Below are 20,831 nucleotides of genomic sequence, written 5' to 3'. Positions count from 1 at the left end.
TATAATGATTTTACTCACCCATACGCACTATTATCCCGATCGTTGAAGAAATGCTTCACATAATTATTTGTGTGCTGTATCACAAAGGTGCACAAGTTGCCACTCCTATTCCTTGCAACGGCAATGAGCTCGCCCTCGCCTCCCAACGCACCAACTCACCTGCAGGCACGGAGAATGCCTCTTTAGAAGAGAAGCAGTCATGCGGCTGAAGCGGCAGTTTCTATGAACAACCAAGCTGCCATGTATCTGGTAGCGCCTTCAGCAGATGCAGCGGAGGTTCTAACCTCGCATTCAGCTTCCAGAGTAACCTTGCCTCTGACCTCTCGCGTGATCTTTTTCTCTGGAATAGGGACTGCAGCAGTGGCTTCGGCCGGATTATTACCCGCAACTCGACTTACTGGTCTCTGCTGGGGTGGTTTTGATACTGGGCACGGCTATTCGGTCGGCGGCTAAGTACGATCGGCTAGAAGGATGATTGTATGCAACTAGAAGCAGAGGAGTCACTATTAGCGGTCGTCCTGTCAATGGGTATTTCGTAAAGAGTGGAAGAGGTCAAGAGGGGAGGAGCTTGTGTATTTGCATCTGCATATACCTCGACATATGCTCTAAATGTTGTATCGTTAGAAGCTGTCGAAACCATCGTGCAGATAATGTATTACCGCTTAGTTAAACCTAAGGCTAAAGATAATTGAGCCCGAAAGACTCTGTACATTCTTGTGATACTTAAGGTGTTAACCCCTTGTATAAGCTTTTCATATGCATAGACAACGTTATTCCGGCTGCGTTTATAGCTGTTAGCAGAGTACCTGTTTCCGAGAGCCTGTTTCTGAGGGCGAGGTCGTTTCTGAGCGTGTTACTGTTAAGGGTTAGGATAACGAGAATATTACTACCCAGTAGCTGCAAGTGAGACAGAGCCCGTGTATAATGTAACTGCGGGTAAATAGACATGGCATTACATAGCCTGAGTCAAAGCGATAAATTGGTGTTGTTGTTAACTTGAACTCCATACATTATGGGTTACTTTCATATAGAATATGATATAACCAGTTAACAGTAAACTTCTGCTGTCGAGAAGTGGTGAGCGTCAAACCACCTTGATTGCTGCCAAACTATATTAAACTCAGTTCGCTTTTTTGCTTGTCTAGAAACTAGTTTCAGGGTGTACGATTCATGCGTTATTGAGAAACGGTGCTGGATTTGGACATTTTTCCGACCTGCAGGTCATTGCATGGAAAACAAGCTAGTATAGACCTTCAATGTTACCCTATTTTCTATACGATATGCCAAGTGGCAGGTTCAGTACCCACATAACTTGGGGAATAACCCTATAATTCTATGTAACATGATCTGCCGGGGATCTGAAATTCTCCATGGTGCACTCCAGCAAAGTCTTGGCCGTGATTATCCTTATACGAGCGGTAAAGAGTTACTAAAGAATGCAAAGGGAATTGTTTACCACCATGTTAAACAGTAAAATAAGTGTATTCAGATCACCACTTTCTGATAAGATGTGATCCCAAATGAGGACAGGATATAGGTGATTAGATAGTTAGAGTATAGGCGTACAGAATCGTTGAAATGAATCCTTGTTAATATCACCCTTATTATACTCGTGCCTCGAGTGGCATCTCACGGAATCGGTTATTTCATTAATCCCCTGATGGATACCAAAATGCCTCATTCTCAAAGCGATTAGCGATAATCCTAACATTAGCCGTTCCTGAATCGTGCTAATAGGAGCACCCTCTCGTACGAGGACTCTACCTGGTCGAGTCATTTCTACATTCCGAGGTAGTTTAATATCGCGCGTATACCTTGTGGCGGAATACGTTAACCGAATCCGAAACAAAGGTCCTTATAAACTGGAGTACCGGCATGACCGAGGTGCTCTTCAAGTGCGCTGTTAAAAGCCCGACTGCTCTCAAACCCATGGAAGAATAAAATGCTCGATACACCCCAAATAAATCTGAAGCGTTTTGGGCTCTTCGCCCGCGGACTTGGGAGTTACTGCTATTCATCACCGCACAGAGTTGGAAGAATGGAATGAAGGGCTAGTATTGGGAAATGGTGACCAGCCATATCCTAAAAGAAGCAGAATAACAATGACGGTAACGCATTTCCTCTTGACTAAATATTTGAAGATTATACTAATTGATTTGTGGTAGAACAACAATGACAGTAGCTGATGGCCTGAGATGTTCAATGGTTACGCAGCCAGTCAATATTAACCATTGACAACCCTCCCTTCAATGGCGAGAAGACAGGGAAAACCAACCCGTTGCTGGCCAACTCAAAGCAATGAAGAGGCTAGCAAGGGATCCGGCAGTCAGGGCAAGATGAGACGCATTCGAGTGCCTTGACGAGCTTACCGCGTTGCATAAGCATGCATGTGGAGACTTAAAGCCGAGGTATGGAATATAGCTATGAGGCTATTATGTGCAACGAAAACTTGATTTATGATCGGTTGCCGTTCTATTTATTCTAACTCTTGCTTTATTTAGGTCTATTGCGAAGATGAGTCCCGTGTTGTCTTGAGTCTGCTGAACAAACTCTGCCACAGTATTGCTTACTGTTACTATGGAGCAATGCTAGCAGATTGACAACTTAGCTCTCAAGATGACTAGACAAGCACAATAGGAATTACTAATAAGTCGCCGGCTCTCCCGCCTCTAGCTGAAAGGGGCAAAAATACCACGGCTCGGCGTCGGTGCTTGTGCAAGGGCCGAGACCGACAACCTCGAGACAAAGTCATTGATTATCCCAGGCTCATTCAGATCGGTCGGGCACTCTTTTGCTCACTGAACCCGAAGAATTGCCCAGCTTTTCGAGACATGTCTCCTCCGCAAGATCCCAGCCGGCCGGGCAGTACTGATTCCCCTCTCCCTCTGACCACTCCTCCAGCCTCGACCGACCGTGGTCTCACTCCGCCTTCGCCGCACCCGCGCCGGAAGCCGGACAGGTCGTGTGTGCTCTGCCACCGGAGGAAGATCCGATGTGACAGACAAACACCATGCTTGGCATGCGTGAGGGCTCGCCTCACGTGCACATATCCGGCTTCTGACAAGCCTGTCCGTCGAGTTCGCAAGGCTACGATTGCGGATGTTGCCTCGAGGATATCGGACCTTGAGAAAACCATTGTGGCGGCGTCGTCCATCGATCAAGGAAATGCAACGAGGAGGTCATTGCCGCCACATGCTCATGTCTCTGTGCCCGGGGGCTTGCCGGTGAGCTTACCGGTGAGCCCGCATGAGTCTCCTCAGGAACCTGGAGAAATCCCTTCGGAGGAGGTTTTGATCAGAAATGGCACCTCAAGCCAGTACTTTAATGAACTTCTCATCTCCAAAGTCATTGAAGAGGTGAGACTTTGCTTAGGCCCAAGGAATGATTTGCATGCGTCAAAGCTAAACTGACAACTCCTCTAGGATCAAGATAAATCATCACTGCTACATACACCGTACAGTGAAACTAGGGAACAGGATCTTGACTCACCCTTCAGTCTTATGGGCTTGCTGTCAAGTCCTGCCGTATATGATGACAAGGAGAGAGGCTGGCGGTTATCACGGTTAAGTGCCACGCAATTGTGGCACATATTCGTGCAAAATGTCGATGCCACTATCAAGATATTGCACATTCCGACAGACGAGGTGACTATTTTCACCGCCATCCATCAACCGGAATCGGTATCCAGTGATGTTCTGGCTATGGTCAACGCCGTGTACTTTGCGACTACGTTAACCTTGGAGCCGGAGGAAGCCCAGCACATTCTGGGTGTTGACAAACCAAATGCCTTGCGAACATTCAAAAGGGAATTTCAGATGCACTTGGCAGGGGCAGATATGCTGGAGAACCCAACAGTCGTGCTCCTGCAAGGGCTGGCCATATATCTGGTAAGTCCCTGTCTTCTTTCAAACGTTGCTATAAATAGAAAGTTACTAATGCACAAGTCCAGGCATCATCGCGGGCTTATTATCACGGAAGAGGCATCTGGATCTTAAACGGTCTTGCTTTGAGAATGGCGCATTCCATAGGCCTTCACCGAGATGGAACTAAGCTGGGAATGTCGCCATTTGAATCCGAAGTCCGAAGGCGGCTGTGGTGGCATTTTCTGGCCAGAGATGGAAGAGCTGCTGAAGACCACGGTATTGATTCATGGTCTACGGTCCCTGGTTACGATACCAAAATGCCACTGAATGTTGACGATAACGAACTTCGTCCGGATATGAAAGAGCTTCCACCTCCTCACGGTGGATGGACTAAAATGAGTCTTCCGCTGACATGCATGGAAGTGGCCCAGACCTTACAGAACATGGCCAATCTCTCCATGACGCCATCAGGAACAACACCTAAGGAGGTCATCAGGAGTACCATGTTCAGCCAACTCAGGTCTCGAGTAGAGCACTACATAAAACCGTGCAACCCAGTTATACCGATACAGAGAATGACGATGAAAACGGCCCTCGCCATGGTGCACAAGATCGACTTTGTTACAAGGCAGCAGCTTGCCATCTTGGAGAACCCCGATAAACGCAATGCATTTGCTACGGAAGCAAACCTACTTTCTGCACTAAGGTGTCTCGAAATCCACCTCGAGTTATGGGGAGACGAGCTTCTTGGTCCGTATAGATGGTGCATGTATGGTCATCCGCAGTATCACATGCTACTTTACGTCCTCTGGCATTTATGTGTTTGCCCGACTGGCCCTACCGTTGAGAGAGCTTGGGCTGTTGTGGAAAAGATGTTTGAATTGGAACAAGTCAGGCTTTCTACGGCCGTTTCTAACCCGGCGCTGAAATCCGTCATCTTGAAGAGACTGCACAAGAAGGCTGAAATGACCAGACAGTCGTTGATTAACGGAAACGATATGACAAGCTCCACGTCTAAAATGGATGAAGTTCCTGGTGACGAAGAGATGCAGAATCCTCCACAGGAAGTTGTTATGGATGTTCGTCGTTTCGACGGAGAGAACGTGGATTGGAGTAACCTAATGCAGAATAATATGCCCGATTGGAACACGTTGGTTGAGGATTTGCATTTAGATTTGCATGATTTTTCCAGTTATTTTTAACTGCGGCATACTATGTGCTCATATACCCATTGACGAAGGCGCATTTGAGAATAAATAGAAATGAATTATCTGTAATTTTGATGAGTGGTTTTGCTCTAAGTGTTGATGCTAGCTATGTTACCCATAAAACACCATCTATATGCTAATCTTTGTACTCATATGCTATTAATAATGTACGTGACGTGCGCTCCTTTTAGAAGACGGCTCTCAGCTTCCAGCCCGTCTTGTGGATTCTTGCTGCCAACACAAAGGTTGTCCCAGCAATGCAAAAGACGCCTGCAAAAATCTTTGGGCCAAGCCATCCAATAGGCCTCTCCAAAATGGCACCGGAGATGGGGTTTGTTGTAAGACCTCCAATGGACGAGGCCAAAAACACCAGACCAGTACGGAAGCCGATCTCGGACGGGGGTGATACTTGGACGACAAGGGCGGCGATCAAAGCGACATAAGCTCCTGAGAAGAAGCCAAAAAGCGTAGCAAAGGCGATTCTTGCGGCGGTTGAAGATGCGGGAATCCAAAGGCCCAAGACGAATATGCCAGCCAGATAGCAAACTGTAACGAAGACGTTATACCGACCCCATTTGTCGCCAGCATAACCAGAGAAAACACGACCGAATAAACTGGAGAAAAGAGTGGTCAGTAAAAAGACACTAGCGTAGATGGATCGGATGCTCGTAGTTCTAGTAGGAGACTTACCTTCCAGCGTTTAGAATAGGAATGAGGTATAGAACTAGGTTGGGGTCCATTCCTGCAGCAGCAGCCTCGACAGAGATGTAGTTGATCGGAGTGTACAGTCCGAATGTAAAGAGCAGTAATCCCATGGCAAGACAGAAGAACTGAAACTCGGTAAAGGGGGTGACCATTCGCTTGACTGTTATGGGCTGGAACTTTGGTGGGTTGTGCGTTTTCACCGTCAAGATGGCAACAATAAGAAGGACAAGGATCAAGAAGGCCGAAATTCGCATGGACCAGCCGAAGCCGACCTCGTCGATCAAGCGGCTGACCATGATGGGGAAAATGACACCTCCCAAGCTTGAGCCAGTTGCCAAAAGTCCGTAGGCGGCGCCGCGCTTTGTGGTGAACCATGTTGCAATGCTGTTGAGAGCTGGCTGGAAGATGGCAGAGACACCAATGGCGCTGCAGACTCCCTGAGAAAGGAGAATCTGGTAGTAGTCGTGAGAAATAGAAGTCATCATCAAGCCAAAGACGTGAAGAAACGTTCCACCAATAATGAGCCAGCGAGGGCCGTACTTGTCATAGATGAGCCCGATAATTGGTCCCTTTAAAATACATAGTTAGTATTATAGGATACGCAGTAGAGAGTTAGCAAATTAGCTTACCAAGGCCATCATGAAGAAGATCTGCAAGGACGGGATCCATGAGACGGTACTACTCGAGTAGTCTTTGAGAATTGTAGCCTGGTAATAGTCTTGGAATACACCAACACCTTTTGTACAAAAGTCAGTCTCTAGTTATCCTTTCTCTTATTGAATGCATAAGTAGACGTACTGTTAATCCAACCAAAACTACAAAACGACGTGCACCAAGCTCCCACAACTACAAGCCATGCTCGAAGGCCACCGTTCGGAGGCGGACTGCCGACGGGCACCGCAGCTGCAGGCTGGTAATTGGCATCTTCCTCCTCTTTCAGAACAATGGGCTCCTCGCGGTCAGAGGCATTGTTGCCGTCCTTTTCGGAAATTTCGATGCGACGCTCGACATCATCAGCATCCTCCATGGCGGTGCCGCTGGAATTGGAACCGGTAAACATGGCGGCGACTTAGAAAGCAACAGATGGGGGAGGGAATCGTAAATAACCGCCGGTCGGAAATAGGCTATCCGTTCCTTGGACTTTTGACTGCCGGAGCACAGTTTGCAGCCAAAGAGGTTGCTTTGTCGCAGATCCAAAGAAGGGTTGCCTCAGGACGAACACATGTCACATATAAAGGTGAAAAGGTTTGTACTTGAGATCACGGGCACTAAATTATCGTCATCCTAATGACAACAGGAAGCTGAATAACCAATACGATAACACGAGATTTTCAGGAGGCCCGGCCCTTCAAGGCGGCCGAGACCGAAGCGGGCGTGAGCGGGCTTGAGCGTTGGGATCGGCCCCCAAGCCGCCGCGAGTCGCACATGGCCAAGATCCTACAGCCGGAGCAACGGCTATCGGTCTATTGTCTACTCTTTTGGCTTTACTAATTGATATGGAGCTCTCTGCTTTATAATAAAGGACTATATCACGGGTTTATATTCCAAAATCAGCGGCTTCATGCAGGTTTCTGTTGCATCTTCTTGAAATGAACCATGCCGCTTGACCCGACTTTAGCGACGAACGCGAGACCAGAACGGCTATTAGCAAATAAGAAAAATTTCCTGTTGTCGAAGGATTTAAGAAAGCGGCTAGCTTCTTTTTCACTTGGCTCTCGGTCGACCGAGCGCTCTCGGCCCATGATGGGGCTGCGGACTGGGGGTTAATCAGCTTTTAGTATTTTGATTCGAACACTGAGGTGGGAAACTCCCTGCACATACATATGAGTAATATGCTCGTAATTATCCGAACGATGAATCTGGCCAGTCACGTTGCTCACCGCATCCATGAGGTTGACTCCCAGAGTTATCCAAATCTGGCTGTTAATTGCATAACCACAACATAATGTGCGAGATAGCTAGACTGAGACAAGCAGCAAGCCTTATAGCAACGCGGACAAAATTCTCCTTTAGACAACGCCGCCGCAGATCTAAAAACCTACCCCGCATTGTTATTTGAAGAATTAAGGTGTGTTTTCTGCAGATGTTAGTCACGCTGCCTAGTGGCGAACAAAGACGGCAAAGAGTCGCGGGAACGCCCCCGTCTTCACATCATCATGCCATGCAGATTAAAGTCTATACACGTAATCGTCCAATGGTGTTGTTAAACTCAAGGTTAAACGGGTAAAGTACTCGTAAGTAAGCATGTAAAAGTCGAAAATGGGCTTGAGGAGTTTTGGGGGCTAAACGCGCCAAGGCTTGAGTCAACTACGGAAGATTTTCATATGCACCCGGGAGGATCATGAGAATTGCCTCTGCAACGCCCAAATAGCCTCGGCATAGGTTTTACCAAAGTGATTCTTGATTCTCGGGGTGAATTATTCCTATACCGACAGTCGTATATGAACGCCGGCTCGAGGAAATACTGTATTTTGCGATACGCTCCAGATCTGCCAACTTATCTCTGTGACTAATAGTCGCATAGTGCGACGGCGTGAGTCATCTATGCAAGCTCCTCTTCTTTGCGCCGTCCATCTCACAAAAGTTCATCTCAACATATCGTAGAGCGCAAGAGTCTCATTTGTAATGTATATATTATGAATTGCCCGCCATGTCCATCGGCTCGGCGCTGATTGTCGAGATACTCCCCGAGCCGCAAGGTTGCGAATAAGCATCACAAGCCATTGCAATCGAAAGGTTGCAATACACGGATACCTGAGTACCCGCCCTGTCAGCATTGGCAGGCGAACATAGAGATAAGAGCGAATAGTTAATCTCCGCGCCGAACATGTCCAGCTCGCCCTCCGCTCGTGTCCGGCTTCGCGACCTTGTTCCGGGTCTCAAGGTCGGGACTTGGCCAACCGGCGCCAAGAACGGCATCACAGATGTCTCTGGGGTTCTAGTCCATACGGAGTCTATCCACAGCGATGATGGTTCTGTCAATACTGGCGTGACAACCATCCTCCCACGCAAAGACTGGTTCAACAATGCGTGCTACGCCGGCATTTTCCGGTACAACGGCTCCGGAGAGATGACCGGCTCCCATTGGATCGAAGAGACGGGTCTCCTTCACAGCCCCATTGTCCTGACAAACAGTTTCGCCGTGGGCAACTGTTACAATGGCATCTATCAATATGCCATTGAACACTACAGTACCGGTGGAACAGTAGACTGGTTTCTTACGCCCGTTGTGGGAGAGACTTTTGATGGATTCCTTAACGACCTCACCAAGTTTGTAGTCACGCCACAACATGTCATCAACGGCATCAATGCTGCATCTGCCGATCCAGTACCCGAAGGCAACACTGGCGGCGGAACGGGCATGTTGTGTCAAGGACACAAGGGCGGCACTGGAACTTCGAGCCGAGTAGTGCCAGGCCTTGATGGCCAGGGAAACGAGAAGAGCTACACCGTCGCAGCACTGGTACAAGCAAACTACGGTCGAATCCACCACCTGCACATCACCGGCGTTCCTGTAGGAAGGATTCTCGCTGCGGAAGCACAGAAGAGCAAGGAGGCAGCCAAAGCACAAGCCGACTACGATGCCGCCAAGGACAAGAGAGACGGAAGCATCATCATCATCCTCGCCACAGATGCTCCATTGAGCCCCATTCAACTTCAGCGCTTGTCCAAACGCGCTGCTGGAGGTCTGTCTCGAGTTGGTGGCTATGGACACAACTCCAGCGGCGACATCTTCTTGGCATTCAGCACAGCCAACAAGATACCAGTGCAGACAGTCGGCTCCGAGCATAGGGATGTCGATCCATTCAAGGCCAATCCTCTGGCGACGCAGACAGTCGACGATTCGACCATCAACGCCCTGCTCGAAGCTGCCGCTGATTCTACAGAGGAAGCTATATACAACGTTCTGTGCATGGCTGAGAGTATGACAGGGCATAAAGGCTTTCATATTGACGCGCTGCCGTTGGATAAAGTCAAGAATATCTTGGAAAAGCATGTTGAATTGGAAAAGGCAATCAAGGCAGATTTTTGATGGCACATCCGAGCTAGGGGATCCGACTGATAAAGCGGTAGTGCGCCGAAGAGAAGTGATAAATAGATCATTAATTATTACTTCATTATATAAATGCAACTTGGTGAAAACCTGATTGCGACTCCATGCTACTGCGTTAACCTTCAGGGAGTCAGTCGATATCCTGCCATTAAGCTTGCCTTCGACTTCCATTCAAAGAATCACAGCCAAAAGCCCAGTTCCAGCACCAAGAACCAAGACCCAGACCGTCTTCCAGTCCGATGATGCCCACAAAGGCTTCGCTCCAGAAGAGTCATTGCCTCCATTTCCGCCCCCATTTCCACCTCCATTTCCACCTCCATTTCCACCTCCATTTCCACCTCCATTGCTTGGAGGGCCATCATCGCCACCATTATGAAGAAGAGAGGTAGTGCTGCTACTAGAACTGCTTGTAGAACTGCTATCAATGTTGCCAGGAAAGCTAAATGGCGGCGGAGTAGGTGCTTCAGTAATGCTTGACTCGTCCGTTGGGCTGGGATTCGGACTCGGGCGTCGCGACGAGGAGAGAAACGACGTGCTTCCTGCAATGGACTCAAGAGATGTGGCAGCAGCGGGTGTAGGAAGAGACAGCGTCTCAGATTTGGAACTGAAATACTCGGAAGCTGCTGCAGCATCCGTTGTCTTGACACTGAATGTAGTCCAGGTGGTTGAACGGCTAGAGGTCACGATAGATGCCTGGATGTCAATCGAGTATGTCCAATAGTAGTACCAGTAGTACCTGTGTAAAACTGTAAGCGAAAAACTGCCATGTATTTTACAAGCTACTTACCAAGTCACCGTCCAGTAATAATACTGGTAGTAAGTCGTAGTATATGTGTGTGTGCTCGTCGTCGTTTGCGCGTAGGTTGTCTTTCCATTATCCACGTGTGCCGTGCAGTGCTCATCAGTACAGCATACCATCTGATTTGTTCTCAGGTTTCGGTAGCAATTATTTCCTCGTTCACAGTGAGATTCATCTGTACAGCATTGATCTCCCACAGGCATGCAGTGGCTGTTGCCGCAACATGTCTGGCCGCTCGCACATGGGCCAGTTGGGCAACAGACGGATCCTTGGGTATGGCAGTATCCATACGAACAACAGAGGCTATTCGCGACACAGCATCCCCCAGCGCCTGTGGCCATTCAATCTTCCATTAGTAACCATCCACGAAAGGGTTGCTCGTTTATTATTCGTGGGGAAACTCACTAGGACAATACCCAAAGCCCTGAGGACACGATTGGCGCTTTCCTAGTAGGACGTCGACGGCTTCGCGGGCTGTCAGGTCGGAACCAAGCGGCACTTTTCCATCATCATTCTTTGAGTTGAATTTCGCCGGTATATCCAATCTCCCAACTTCTTCCTTCACCAACGTGAATAGCCTGGGCCGGTCCTCTAGCTTCTGGTCGTAATTGACAAAGAGTTCTGTACTCGAAACAGTGGCAACCCACAACAACAGCAACCGGGAATGCATCTTGTCAGTTCCCAAGTCAAGCCAGCCAGATAAGAGGGCAAATTTGATCGGTAAGAATTTACTGAGGAACCGAGTAAGCAATGGTGGAAATCCGTCCATTTTAAAATTCCTCCGTCTTTGGCGGGCTCGTCGATGAAGCTAGAGCTAAAGACCCTTGAGCTGTTTAGACTACTGCAATGGTGCATAGTCGACATCATGATTGCCTATTAGGTTGAGCAGCTAACCATTGGGAGCGTGACCGCTAGCTGGGCCAAGGAACACGAGATGACTATTTTTAAAATCTTCATTTTCTTGTTTCGAGTCAAGCTGCTATGATGAAAAAACGCTTCTTGTGTTTAGAGTGAGCCTGATCTGGTCTAAATGTGTTGACGGATACTTTCCGCATGTAGTTCGTGTTATATTCGTTGAGTAAATACACTTTTAGCATACAAGACGACTTTAATTTGTGAAATAATAAACCTTGAACTCTGATTTACTTCTCACGCTGTGCATATCGACAAACCCTTCGTCTCTCTCGCCCCTACACTCTGCGGCTCTTCACCATGAATCACATCTACCCGTATTCCTCACGCCCAACGGTTTCGCAAAATGACAGGGGGCCCATAAAAGATCTCTCCTGGGGTTGCCGTGCGGCTGAAGTTCTCTTCTGCTAGGGTAAATTGATGCCTTTGGACCGCCGCTACTTCCTACCAGGCTGCATTCCAAGCTTGAGATCGACGCTGTGATTGCTTCACTAGGTAAAGTTCTATTGTGCAGACAAGCAGGAATTGCATTTGCTGTGCTTGAAAGTCGCGTAATGGAGCACGTCCAGCGGAGGACAAGGCATCTAGGCGTATGACTTGTTTCCCAACCCGTGAATCCTGCGATGAGCATCAAATGAGAATCATCTACTCTGTACTCCGTAGACCGCCTGGGATTGTGACATGGATGAGAAGATCTGGGGTTTTCGCATAATGATGAAAAGGATGGTTCTTGGTTTCTCGTGCTGTTTTGCCAACGGCGGCTAGCCAGCTGAAAAGATAGCGCCAACTACCGCATGATGGACTGGTTGAGAAAGAGTTAGCAAAGTACAAGTTAATATAAATTAATCAATCTGCTTCACACCGGTTTCGTCGGTCAAGACTTTCGTCTACTTGTAGCCATTGAGCATGAGTGCCTAGACAGCACGATCGCAAGCTCAAGAGGTGGCCAATTTAGGTATTCATCGCGGATGTGAAGCCGCAAATCGCATTGGCTGGGTAAGGAGTGGTGTTGAAGGGACGAGCGGGGAAGCGTAAGGCGGATGAATTATGTGGCCGAACGGTGCAGTATAGCTTCTTTTTCCTTTTTCCTTCCCCTTCTTCGGCCTAAGAGCCTCAGTGGTTGCCGTATGGTTCGAAGAAGACGTCGAGTTGCTTTAATCCTTTACTGGGAATTCTGTTGCGAAACGTCAAAGTTTGACCTATCAATAACATGCGCAGTAAGACATAGTACACATGTCACTACTGCTAGTAACACGGATCCAGCCGCTTGGGAAATGTTTATATTTAGGCCTACAGAGTTCCAACTTTTGCGCGTATAATACGAATCAGCGCTAGAGGCTTTTTCCTTCTCTCGTTTTTTTCATCGCTTTTCTTTTCTAACGCTTAGAATCAGTAATCATGGGCAATTAATCTTGGGAAACACGAAGTTGGTGTATTTGAACGGCATTGTAGATCCGACCGTCGAATCTAATGGCTGTTACTAACACCCTACTCTATTCGTAGCTCATTGCATGCAAGTGCTCCCTTTAACCTTGCAAATGCGACCGCAAGTGTTGCCTTGTAAGTGCGGTTACCAAATACATCCCTCGCTGTAGTTGTTATTAACCCATCCTTGCCATCCTCAGGCCAAGCATTTCCGGGTTATTCCAGCCGACTAGACTACATAGTACTTTTACTTACCATTTTCTGCCATAGGTACGAGGCAGCCACTGATGATCACCAATTTTGTATGTCGGAGCGATGCATTAGACACTTTGTTATTGGACCTGTATGTGTAGACTTCATTTACCCATAATACATTACCTTACCTCGGTATTATCACGGCTTTTGCTTGAGGCATCGGGCTGTTTTACTGGAGCCGTTATTGATCTTATGATTACGTGTATTCAGTAATCTATTTTATACCCATAATCTTACTTGCAATAGCCCAAATATTTCGCGATCTCGGAGTCTTGGTGACTTCTCGCAATAGAGATCAAAACATTTCTCTCAAAGGTAAATGTGGATTTCAACTATAACCAACTAAAACAGCATGGGTACTGTTTGCCCACTCGCGTTAGAACTAGACACTACCAGAGAGATCGGCCCGCTATAAGCTCAAAATGTCTCGGCCCAGAAAGGCTATCGGCGGATGATTTAGTTGGCGGAGCCCCGGAATCGGCTTGCGGCTCGTTTCCGCGCGACGCCTCCAGATTCAAATTCAAGTGGAAGCCATCACTCAAGTTATTTGGATTGTCGACAGATCATCAGCAAATTCAACTACTACTTCTCTACGCACTTCAAATCCCGCAGGCTCAGCTCAGCTTGGTCAATTCATCAGTTCATTAGTCTCCGCTGAACTGTTGCACCTTGAACTCGACCGTTCATTTACACACGCCTTCAACCCCGCCCTCACATAGAGCAAATTGAGCCTATCACCCGTCACCATGTCGGATCCTACATACACAATCTACAGCTATTTCCGCTCTTCTTGCTCTGCCCGACTCCGAATGGTGTTGAACCTCAAGGGCATAGAGTATGAGCTAATACCAGTCAACCTCCTCAAAAACGAGCACCTCACCAGCGAGCACAAGGCGCGCAACCCAACAGCTACTGTGCCTTTACTCATTCGCACTGCGGGTGATGGGAGTGTCTTCAAAATCGGCCAATCGGTGGCCGCTATCGAATTCTTGGAGGAAACACACCCCCAAGGCCATCACATCTTGCCGCCCGCATCGAATCCTGAAGCGAGGGCAGCCACACGTGCTCTGGCTGGCATCATCGCCTGCGATCTGCAGCCAGTCACAAACATGAAGATCATGAAGCGGCTTAGGGCAATGGGGGCCAACGCAGAGCAATGGAACAAGGAGATTATGACGGAAATCCTCGAGGCCTATGAAAGCGCTGTCAAGGATTGGGCCGGCGAGTACTCTGTGGGCGATGAGATAACCTTGGCAGATGTTTGTCTGCTGCCGGCTGTGTGGAATGCTCAGAGATACGGCGTTGATCTCGACCAATTCCCAATCATTACCAGGATTAGCGAAAAGCTAGGACAGCATCCGGCTATCATTAAGGCGCATTGGCAGAATCAGCCTGATACCCCCGAGGAGTTGCGAGCAAAATGATTCCCACAAAACGGGCCATTGTTTGCTTCTGCCTTCTCGTCTGGGTGGCATCTCCGGTTTAGAAGGCATCGAGTCGGGTTGAATGAAATGCCGGCGGTGGTATAGAACTGCAGTTGACTTCAGGGTTTCCGGCGCACTCGAGAGATATACCCATGTGTGGTTTGCTGGTCGATGTAACCCGCCCACGCGATATTCAGATTAACAAGATGGGGTAGAGTAGTTTACTTGTAGTGTACGGAGGACTGAATAGATATTCCCGAGCTGAAAATGACGCCGGACGGAAACTTTCTTTCGACCGCTGTTACAATGAAATGGATAATACCAATATGTAACGCACGTGGGCATTTGCCGCCATGTCACCCTAGTATCTGACAACATGGCCCGCTCCGTTGCATACGAGAAGATTCGCGGACTCCGTAGGGAGACCCATTCTTAGCTATTCGGAAGGTCAGAAGGCGGGTTTATACCCAAAAGAGCGTACACTTCTGCTAAAGCTATATATAAAGCCGATGGCTATATGCAAAGCTCTAATTCTCAACTGCAAAAATGGCATTCATAGCCTGATGGGGCATTACAGCTGTTCTCATTTCTTTCAAGGTGGGCTCACCTGTCAGAAGCCGGACAAGGACGGAACTCAACAACATGGCTTGCAAGGATATTCTCTCATCTTTGCAGCATCCGGAGGATACAGTAGCAGCACACGTGCAGTATTAGCTCCTGAATAGTACCCCACGGAAGGATCTCTCAGCACGATGTGCCATCTGGAGTGGGGAGAGGCTAGCATCACACTGCATGGCTCGCGTGGCAATGTCTGGCATAATGCTACTCTGTATGTTCAGAAAAGAGCCCGAGCCACAAATAGACTACGAACCAAGATGCTTAGAAAGACAACTACGAGATTAAGGCCGTTTCATTATTCACTATAGATAGATTTTTGATGTTCGCAATGTCTCAGAGTCAGGACTTACATTACATGCAGCTTACACGGTTACTTTTACTTCCTTTTGTAGTACCCCTCACCCGAAGCTGAATGCAACCCCGGCTTTCTACTTCCCTTTTCTACTTCACACCATCTGGATGCCGAACCTCCACGTGTCAGACCAGGTATTATGCGACATGATGACCGGGACGAGACTATTAGGGGGTTGCATAAGGTGGTATTTTTTCAAGGGATGGGTATGCTATGAAGACACCACTGAGTGTACCAAATAGCCTTGAACGCATTGCGCAACAGCACCGGGATTGCCTCACAAATGAATTGCTACCAAAGGTTTGCAGACATGTCTTGATACACTCCTCTTAACAGCCTTGCGTCTTGGCACTGTGTACATCTACACATATTGCCTCGTCTAAGATTTGCCCGCGATAATACGGAGGGTATGAACACCCAAGGACTGGAGGTTCGTCGATTGGCAAGGCCTAGCATCCACACGCCCAATGCGATGTTGCGTTTAGCCCTTTTCCCATTCGATCGAGATGAGGCAATTTGGCGCCCTATGACATATATCAGAACCCATAACAATAACAGTTTGTCATCAGAGCTGTAAGAGCGACACTCCAAGTATAATCGCAGCACCCAATGGTCGAGAACCTGCCACCCACCATTCGTGAATGGATTGGCTATTAGCCATTATCCCGGCTTTTATCAACAACCCTGTAGAGAAACGAAGGATCGATCGGAACGCGCAGGGCTATGACTTATTATCGCGGCCGCAAATATGTGCTATTACTACCTACCTTTAAACATACAATGTCGCGGATGCAAGTAAATCAGTCTTTGCGTCAAATGTTTTGTCTCTAGCAATGCATAAACGGACAATCACGTTGCAGCTGCAGTGATCCTTGTTGATGGAACTCAAGACGAACACCTTCCAGGATTAAACTCGTTCGGTGTTGAATCAACCAATCCCTGTAGAGTCTAGATCAGCTACTAAGTGGCCGGGGTAGTTCAAACCTCCCGGGACCAACTTACGAGTACATCACCAGGCTCGGTAAAAACTCCCAATGAGAGTTTGGTGTCGTGTTCAATTCACAATCACCTACTTGGTGGGATCAAGTTGGGATGGTTGATCCTTGTCATTACATTGCGGTGCAGTACTCCGCCTCGCCCCTCCATTTCTAGATACTTGAAGGAAGAGGAGCTGAGAGCTGAAAGACATGTCTCAGCTCTCATAAGCCAAGGAAAAAGCAAATATGAAGGATGTCAAATGAAAAAGTACAAATACAACGAGGGTCTTCATAGAACCCGGCATCATCCCCTCAATAGCATCTCCCCCCATACAACTCCATACCACAGATCGCGACAGCATCATGGAAACATTATTTACATATGCCAAAAGGCCAGTTCCGGCTCTTCCTGAAGTACAAGGCTTCATGCACGAAGTTGTCGAGGGCTTGAATCGTGAGACTATCATCCAATTACTGGGCATTCTTACTGTACTAGTCAGTTTAAGTTCCATATGTCATGCATCTCTCCGAGCAGCCGTGAGTACTGCGTATTAACCCGCAGATTATCAGTTCCTCGTTTATCGTATAGCCAACATTGTCCATAATGTCTGGTTTCACCCACTATCCAAATTCCCCGGCCCAACTCACATGGCCGCTTTCTATCTCCCCTACACGTACGGCACTTTTCTCTCCGGCCGCATGCATCATACGATGAAGAAACTCCATCGCAAGTATGGTCCTATCATACGCGTTGGCCCGAATCATCTGGCAGTTGACGGATCTATCGCTTGGCCTGAAGTGTTTGGACACAAGACAGATAAAGAAGAGTATGGGAAGCTACCGGGTTTTCTATTTGCAGGGGACACCATATCTATAATTGGAGCTCCCAAAGACATGCATAGACGACAACGGCGACAACTGGGCCATGCATTCAGTGATGGTGCATTAAGAGATCAAGGGCCGGTCATACAGAGTTACGTAAATCTTCTCATGGAGCGTTTCACTGAAAAGTCCGAGGCTGGGAAAAGCTTTGATGTCAATGACTGGTTCAACTTCACCACTTTTGATGTCATTGGTCATCTCACTCACTCAAAGTCATTCAATTGCCTTGAGAATGGCTCTCATCCTTGGATATCTGAGTTTTTCAGAGGATTTCGTGGCAGATCCTACGCTCATTTTCTCTCTCAAGTTCCCTATGCCTTCGAAATTGTCAAAGGACTTCACTTGATTCGAGACATTACCAACAATGAGAAGGATAAAAATGACTCTGTCCAAAGGACGATAGAGCGCATCAAGTTGGGCGATTACGCCATTGAAGGCTATCGAGACTTTACGTCCTACATGCTCAAGAAGAACCATGACGGCGAATCGAGCTTTGTTGGGTTGGAGCTCTTGGCTTCAGCTACTATTCTTATTGGAGCGGGCGCTGAGACCACTGCTGCCACCATGTCAGCTCTCATCTTCTACCTTGGCATAACCCCGATTGCTTACAATAGGCTGGTCGAGGAAATCCGCTCTACTTTTGATGATGAAGAGAGCATTACAATCACATCCACACAGCAACTGGAGTACCTCCATGCTTGCATTGAAGAGTCGCTCCGCGTGTACCCTCCTATCAACGAAACCCCCCCACGAGTCTGTCCCGGAGACACCATTGATGGGAAATACGTTCCTAGAGGAGTGAGTTGAATACATGATTACCAAATGGGACAGCTAACTGACCATATAACACAAGACTGCAATTACAGTATTCCAAGAGGTCACTTACCACAACCCTGAACATTTTGCCGAGCCCGACTCCTACATCCCCGAGCGATGGCTGCCCAGGTCACATCCCTTCTACGATACCAAGTTCGACAATGACAATCGCGCAGTATTCAAGCCTTTCAGCTACGGCCCGAGAGATTGCATCGGTAAGAACCTTGCTTACTCCGAAATGCGGTTAACTCTTTCACGAATGCTGTACCGGTTCGACATGGAGCTAGTCCCCGGCCAGGAGAATTGGCATAGCGCGCAACGCACGTTTATGGCATGGGAGAGGAGGCCATTGAACATTTACCTGAGGCGTAGATAGACGGCTTAAGTTTTTTGAGAAGCTTCTTTAAGGAGATCATCATTTGATATCATGGAGTTTGCCATAATGAACTTGAGCAAGAACCATAGAGAAATACTGAAAGTCTCATCTCGAAGCAAATAATTCGTGTCATTCGCTAACGATGCTCTCATGCTATGTGCGTCGAATGCGGCGCAACAATGGTATCTAAGGAAACAGTTCAATCTTCGTCTCAGGTTCCTTCATACGAACCACTATCCTCTTTCCTGATGTTTTACCCTGTCTTAGTCTGTCCAATGCCCCATTAATGGCGTCAAGTCCACCTGGTACGAATTCAACCTCTGGAGGCCGCAGCCTATTGGTATCAAGGAGCTCATAGAGCCATTTACTCAAATGGCCGCCAACCCATTGGCTCGTGTGGAAGAGCTTGATAGGCACCGTATGCACCTGAACATTAGGGTTAAGCTTTTCAGGACGACCTGTCATGGCAACGAGGTGGCTCAGTTTGCTGCCACCTCCTCGCGTAACTGGATCGACTGGTGGTGGATTTGTCGGCGTCTCTTTTCCTGGGGAACAGTATCTAGAGCTTGTGCGTTCTGCAAGAACTTGTTGGCACCATGCTGCAGTTTCTGGCCCAACTGTGTCGATGGCGAGTCTTAGTGAGCCTGGGATGAGCCGTTTGATATCGCGCTTAGCTTGATCGAGGTCGCTACGATCGATTAAAATATCTAGAGCCTGTGGTAAGCAATGGGTTCATCAAGATTCTTCATCTAGACGCACCAGTTCCGAGAGACTGTAGGAGTTGTCGATGTTTGCCGAGATCAGCAACGCCTGCTACTTTCAAGCGTCCTATTTTCGCCAGCTGAATCACGATCTGTGCAGTAACGGTAGATGCTTCGAAAAGACAAAGTCAGTACTCCGTGTCAAGTCTCTTCTATCTCACTCTCATCAGAAGCAGCGTCTCTCACCTCCATAGACTAATAGCCATTCACCAGGCTGAGCTTGATAGCAAGGCGCTAGGGCATCAAAGACCTCCTCCGCGATATCGTCCGGCACGTCTTCTGGGTACCATCTCGCATTTTCAAGGAGGTTAAACTCTCGCTTTTTGGGACCCTTTGTAAAGGTGACTCCTAGACAAACTCCGAGAGAGAGACCTGCTGCGACAAAGGCAACGCCCATAGGGGCGACTTTAAACGGGTCGACATGTTTAGGTATCCGAATAGCATTGTAGCAGCAGACAATTGCATACTCTTGAAAAGCGGATTTCCTAAAGTCGCGATAGTCTGTAGACACAGCCAGGACCTTGGCCAATGTCAGCCAGCCATAAACGTGGTGCGGCAATATAAGTGTTTATAGACTCACCCACTCTCCCGGCTGAAGTTTACATCTCTGGTCGACTTCTGAAGCGATAATCTTTCCTATAAACTCGCGTCCATTCAGGCAAGGTGGTGACGGAAGTACAAGTCCAAAATCTCTACAACAGGTTGTTTAGTAAACCGTAAAGGCGACGAGCGGTGGTTGCTCTTCGGCGGAGAAATACGTACGCTGATTTCCAGTCGATCGGATTCAAGCCAATGCCATGCACTTCAACTAATAAATCTCCGAATCTGAGTTCAGGGATCTCTCTATCTGTGTGGAGCTTATATGGCTGTCGAGGGTCATGGAGAAGCAACTGTCGTTGCGAATAAGGTACACCTTTTCCGTATGTGGCGGGCGGAAACGATGTAATGGCTGCAGCCCCTGCAATCGTCACAATCGTTTTGGATGAGGCCACGGCCATGATATGCTTGCTATGTTTAATAATAAAAGCCGTGACCTGGTGATCAAATTCCAGCAACCATCAGCAGTGGTAGGAGACCGTCCTAACCTTGTAAATTGCGTGATGGGAGCTAGGTTGCTTTTGCGAGACGATCTACAGCTCCCGGCGGTATATTTATCCAAGGCAAAGCGTGACTCTGCATGAGTAGTCTGGCACACACAGCCGTTCCGCTTACATGTTTTGCAAACTACAGGTAAACTAGTGCTAGCCGCCGATAAAGTATCTTCCGCAGAGTGGTAACCCGTTAGAAGTGGAAATCCCTAAGGAGAACTTCGTGGGCCACATTCTGCAAACTTCACTCAGCCACAGGTGGTTTGTCATCATCAGTGACAGAGTAAGCCCATGAAATATTCATGTCCTTTGGAGC

The 20,831-nt window shown here is 48.0% G+C and overlaps 8 protein-coding genes across 8 annotated transcripts; 5 read left to right on the top strand and 3 right to left on the bottom strand.

The window, feature by feature from the left end:
- The first annotated feature begins 61 nt into the window (after positions 1–61).
- On the top strand, positions 62–458 carry M431DRAFT_462533 (hypothetical protein). The gene has a single exon (XM_024915370.1). The coding sequence runs from the start codon at positions 223–225 to the stop codon at positions 451–453; it is 231 nt and encodes a 76-aa protein (XP_024773121.1). The 5' UTR covers positions 62–222; the 3' UTR covers positions 454–458.
- Positions 459–2,831: 2,373 nt separating this feature from the next.
- On the top strand, positions 2,832–5,136 carry M431DRAFT_119234 (hypothetical protein; the record flags this gene model as incomplete). The annotated part of the gene is made up of 4 exons (XM_024912061.1): positions 2,832–3,200; positions 3,261–3,356; positions 3,423–3,887; positions 3,950–5,136. 4 exons carry the CDS (start codon positions 2,832–2,834, stop codon positions 5,063–5,065), a joined length of 2,046 nt encoding a protein of 681 aa, XP_024773120.1. The 3' UTR covers positions 5,066–5,136.
- Positions 5,137–5,258: 122 nt separating this feature from the next.
- On the bottom strand, positions 5,259–6,803 carry M431DRAFT_89501 (hypothetical protein; the record flags this gene model as incomplete). Its single annotated transcript, XM_024924033.1, has 4 exons — positions 5,259–5,685; positions 5,762–6,345; positions 6,406–6,512; positions 6,575–6,803. 4 exons carry the CDS (start codon positions 6,801–6,803, stop codon positions 5,259–5,261), a joined length of 1,347 nt encoding a protein of 448 aa, XP_024773119.1.
- Positions 6,804–8,177: 1,374 nt separating this feature from the next.
- Positions 8,178–9,913, top strand: M431DRAFT_532208 (hypothetical protein). The gene is made up of 2 exons (XM_024920853.1): positions 8,178–8,309; positions 8,381–9,913. The coding sequence occupies exon 2, from the start codon at positions 8,604–8,606 to the stop codon at positions 9,807–9,809; it is 1,206 nt and encodes a 401-aa protein (XP_024773118.1). The 5' UTR covers positions 8,178–8,309; positions 8,381–8,603; the 3' UTR covers positions 9,810–9,913.
- An 88-nt stretch (positions 9,914–10,001) lies between these two features.
- On the bottom strand, positions 10,002–11,299 carry M431DRAFT_89021 (hypothetical protein; the record flags this gene model as incomplete). The annotated part of the gene is made up of 4 exons (XM_024923973.1): positions 10,002–10,108; positions 10,169–10,566; positions 10,618–10,960; positions 11,035–11,299. 4 exons carry the CDS (start codon positions 11,297–11,299, stop codon positions 10,002–10,004), a joined length of 1,113 nt encoding a protein of 370 aa, XP_024773117.1.
- A 2,464-nt stretch (positions 11,300–13,763) lies between these two features.
- Positions 13,764–15,018, top strand: M431DRAFT_509707 (hypothetical protein). Its single transcript, XM_024919341.1, has one exon. It carries the CDS (start codon positions 13,968–13,970, stop codon positions 14,643–14,645), a length of 678 nt encoding a protein of 225 aa, XP_024773116.1. The 5' UTR covers positions 13,764–13,967; the 3' UTR covers positions 14,646–15,018.
- A 1,937-nt stretch (positions 15,019–16,955) lies between these two features.
- M431DRAFT_521588 (hypothetical protein) lies at positions 16,956–18,723 on the top strand (the record flags this gene model as incomplete). The annotated part of the gene is made up of 3 exons (XM_024920473.1): positions 16,956–17,087; positions 17,163–18,272; positions 18,328–18,723. 3 exons carry the CDS (start codon positions 16,956–16,958, stop codon positions 18,664–18,666), a joined length of 1,581 nt encoding a protein of 526 aa, XP_024773115.1. The 3' UTR covers positions 18,667–18,723.
- Positions 18,724–18,794: 71 nt separating this feature from the next.
- M431DRAFT_17996 (hypothetical protein) lies at positions 18,795–20,425 on the bottom strand (the record flags this gene model as incomplete). The annotated part of the gene is made up of 5 exons (XM_024913117.1): positions 18,795–19,373; positions 19,426–19,539; positions 19,614–19,947; positions 20,008–20,119; positions 20,190–20,425. The coding sequence occupies 5 exons, from the start codon at positions 20,423–20,425 to the stop codon at positions 18,853–18,855; spliced, it is 1,317 nt and encodes a 438-aa protein (XP_024773114.1). The 3' UTR covers positions 18,795–18,852.
- Between the last annotated feature and the right edge of the window lie 406 nt (positions 20,426–20,831).

The sequence above is a fragment of the Trichoderma harzianum genome, assembly GCF_003025095.1.
Source record: "Trichoderma harzianum CBS 226.95 unplaced genomic scaffold M431scaffold_8, whole genome shotgun sequence".
NCBI classification, from domain to species: domain Eukaryota; kingdom Fungi; phylum Ascomycota; class Sordariomycetes; order Hypocreales; family Hypocreaceae; genus Trichoderma; species Trichoderma harzianum.
Note: the sequence above shows the minus strand (reverse complement) of the source record. Positions and strands in the feature narration are given on the sequence as shown.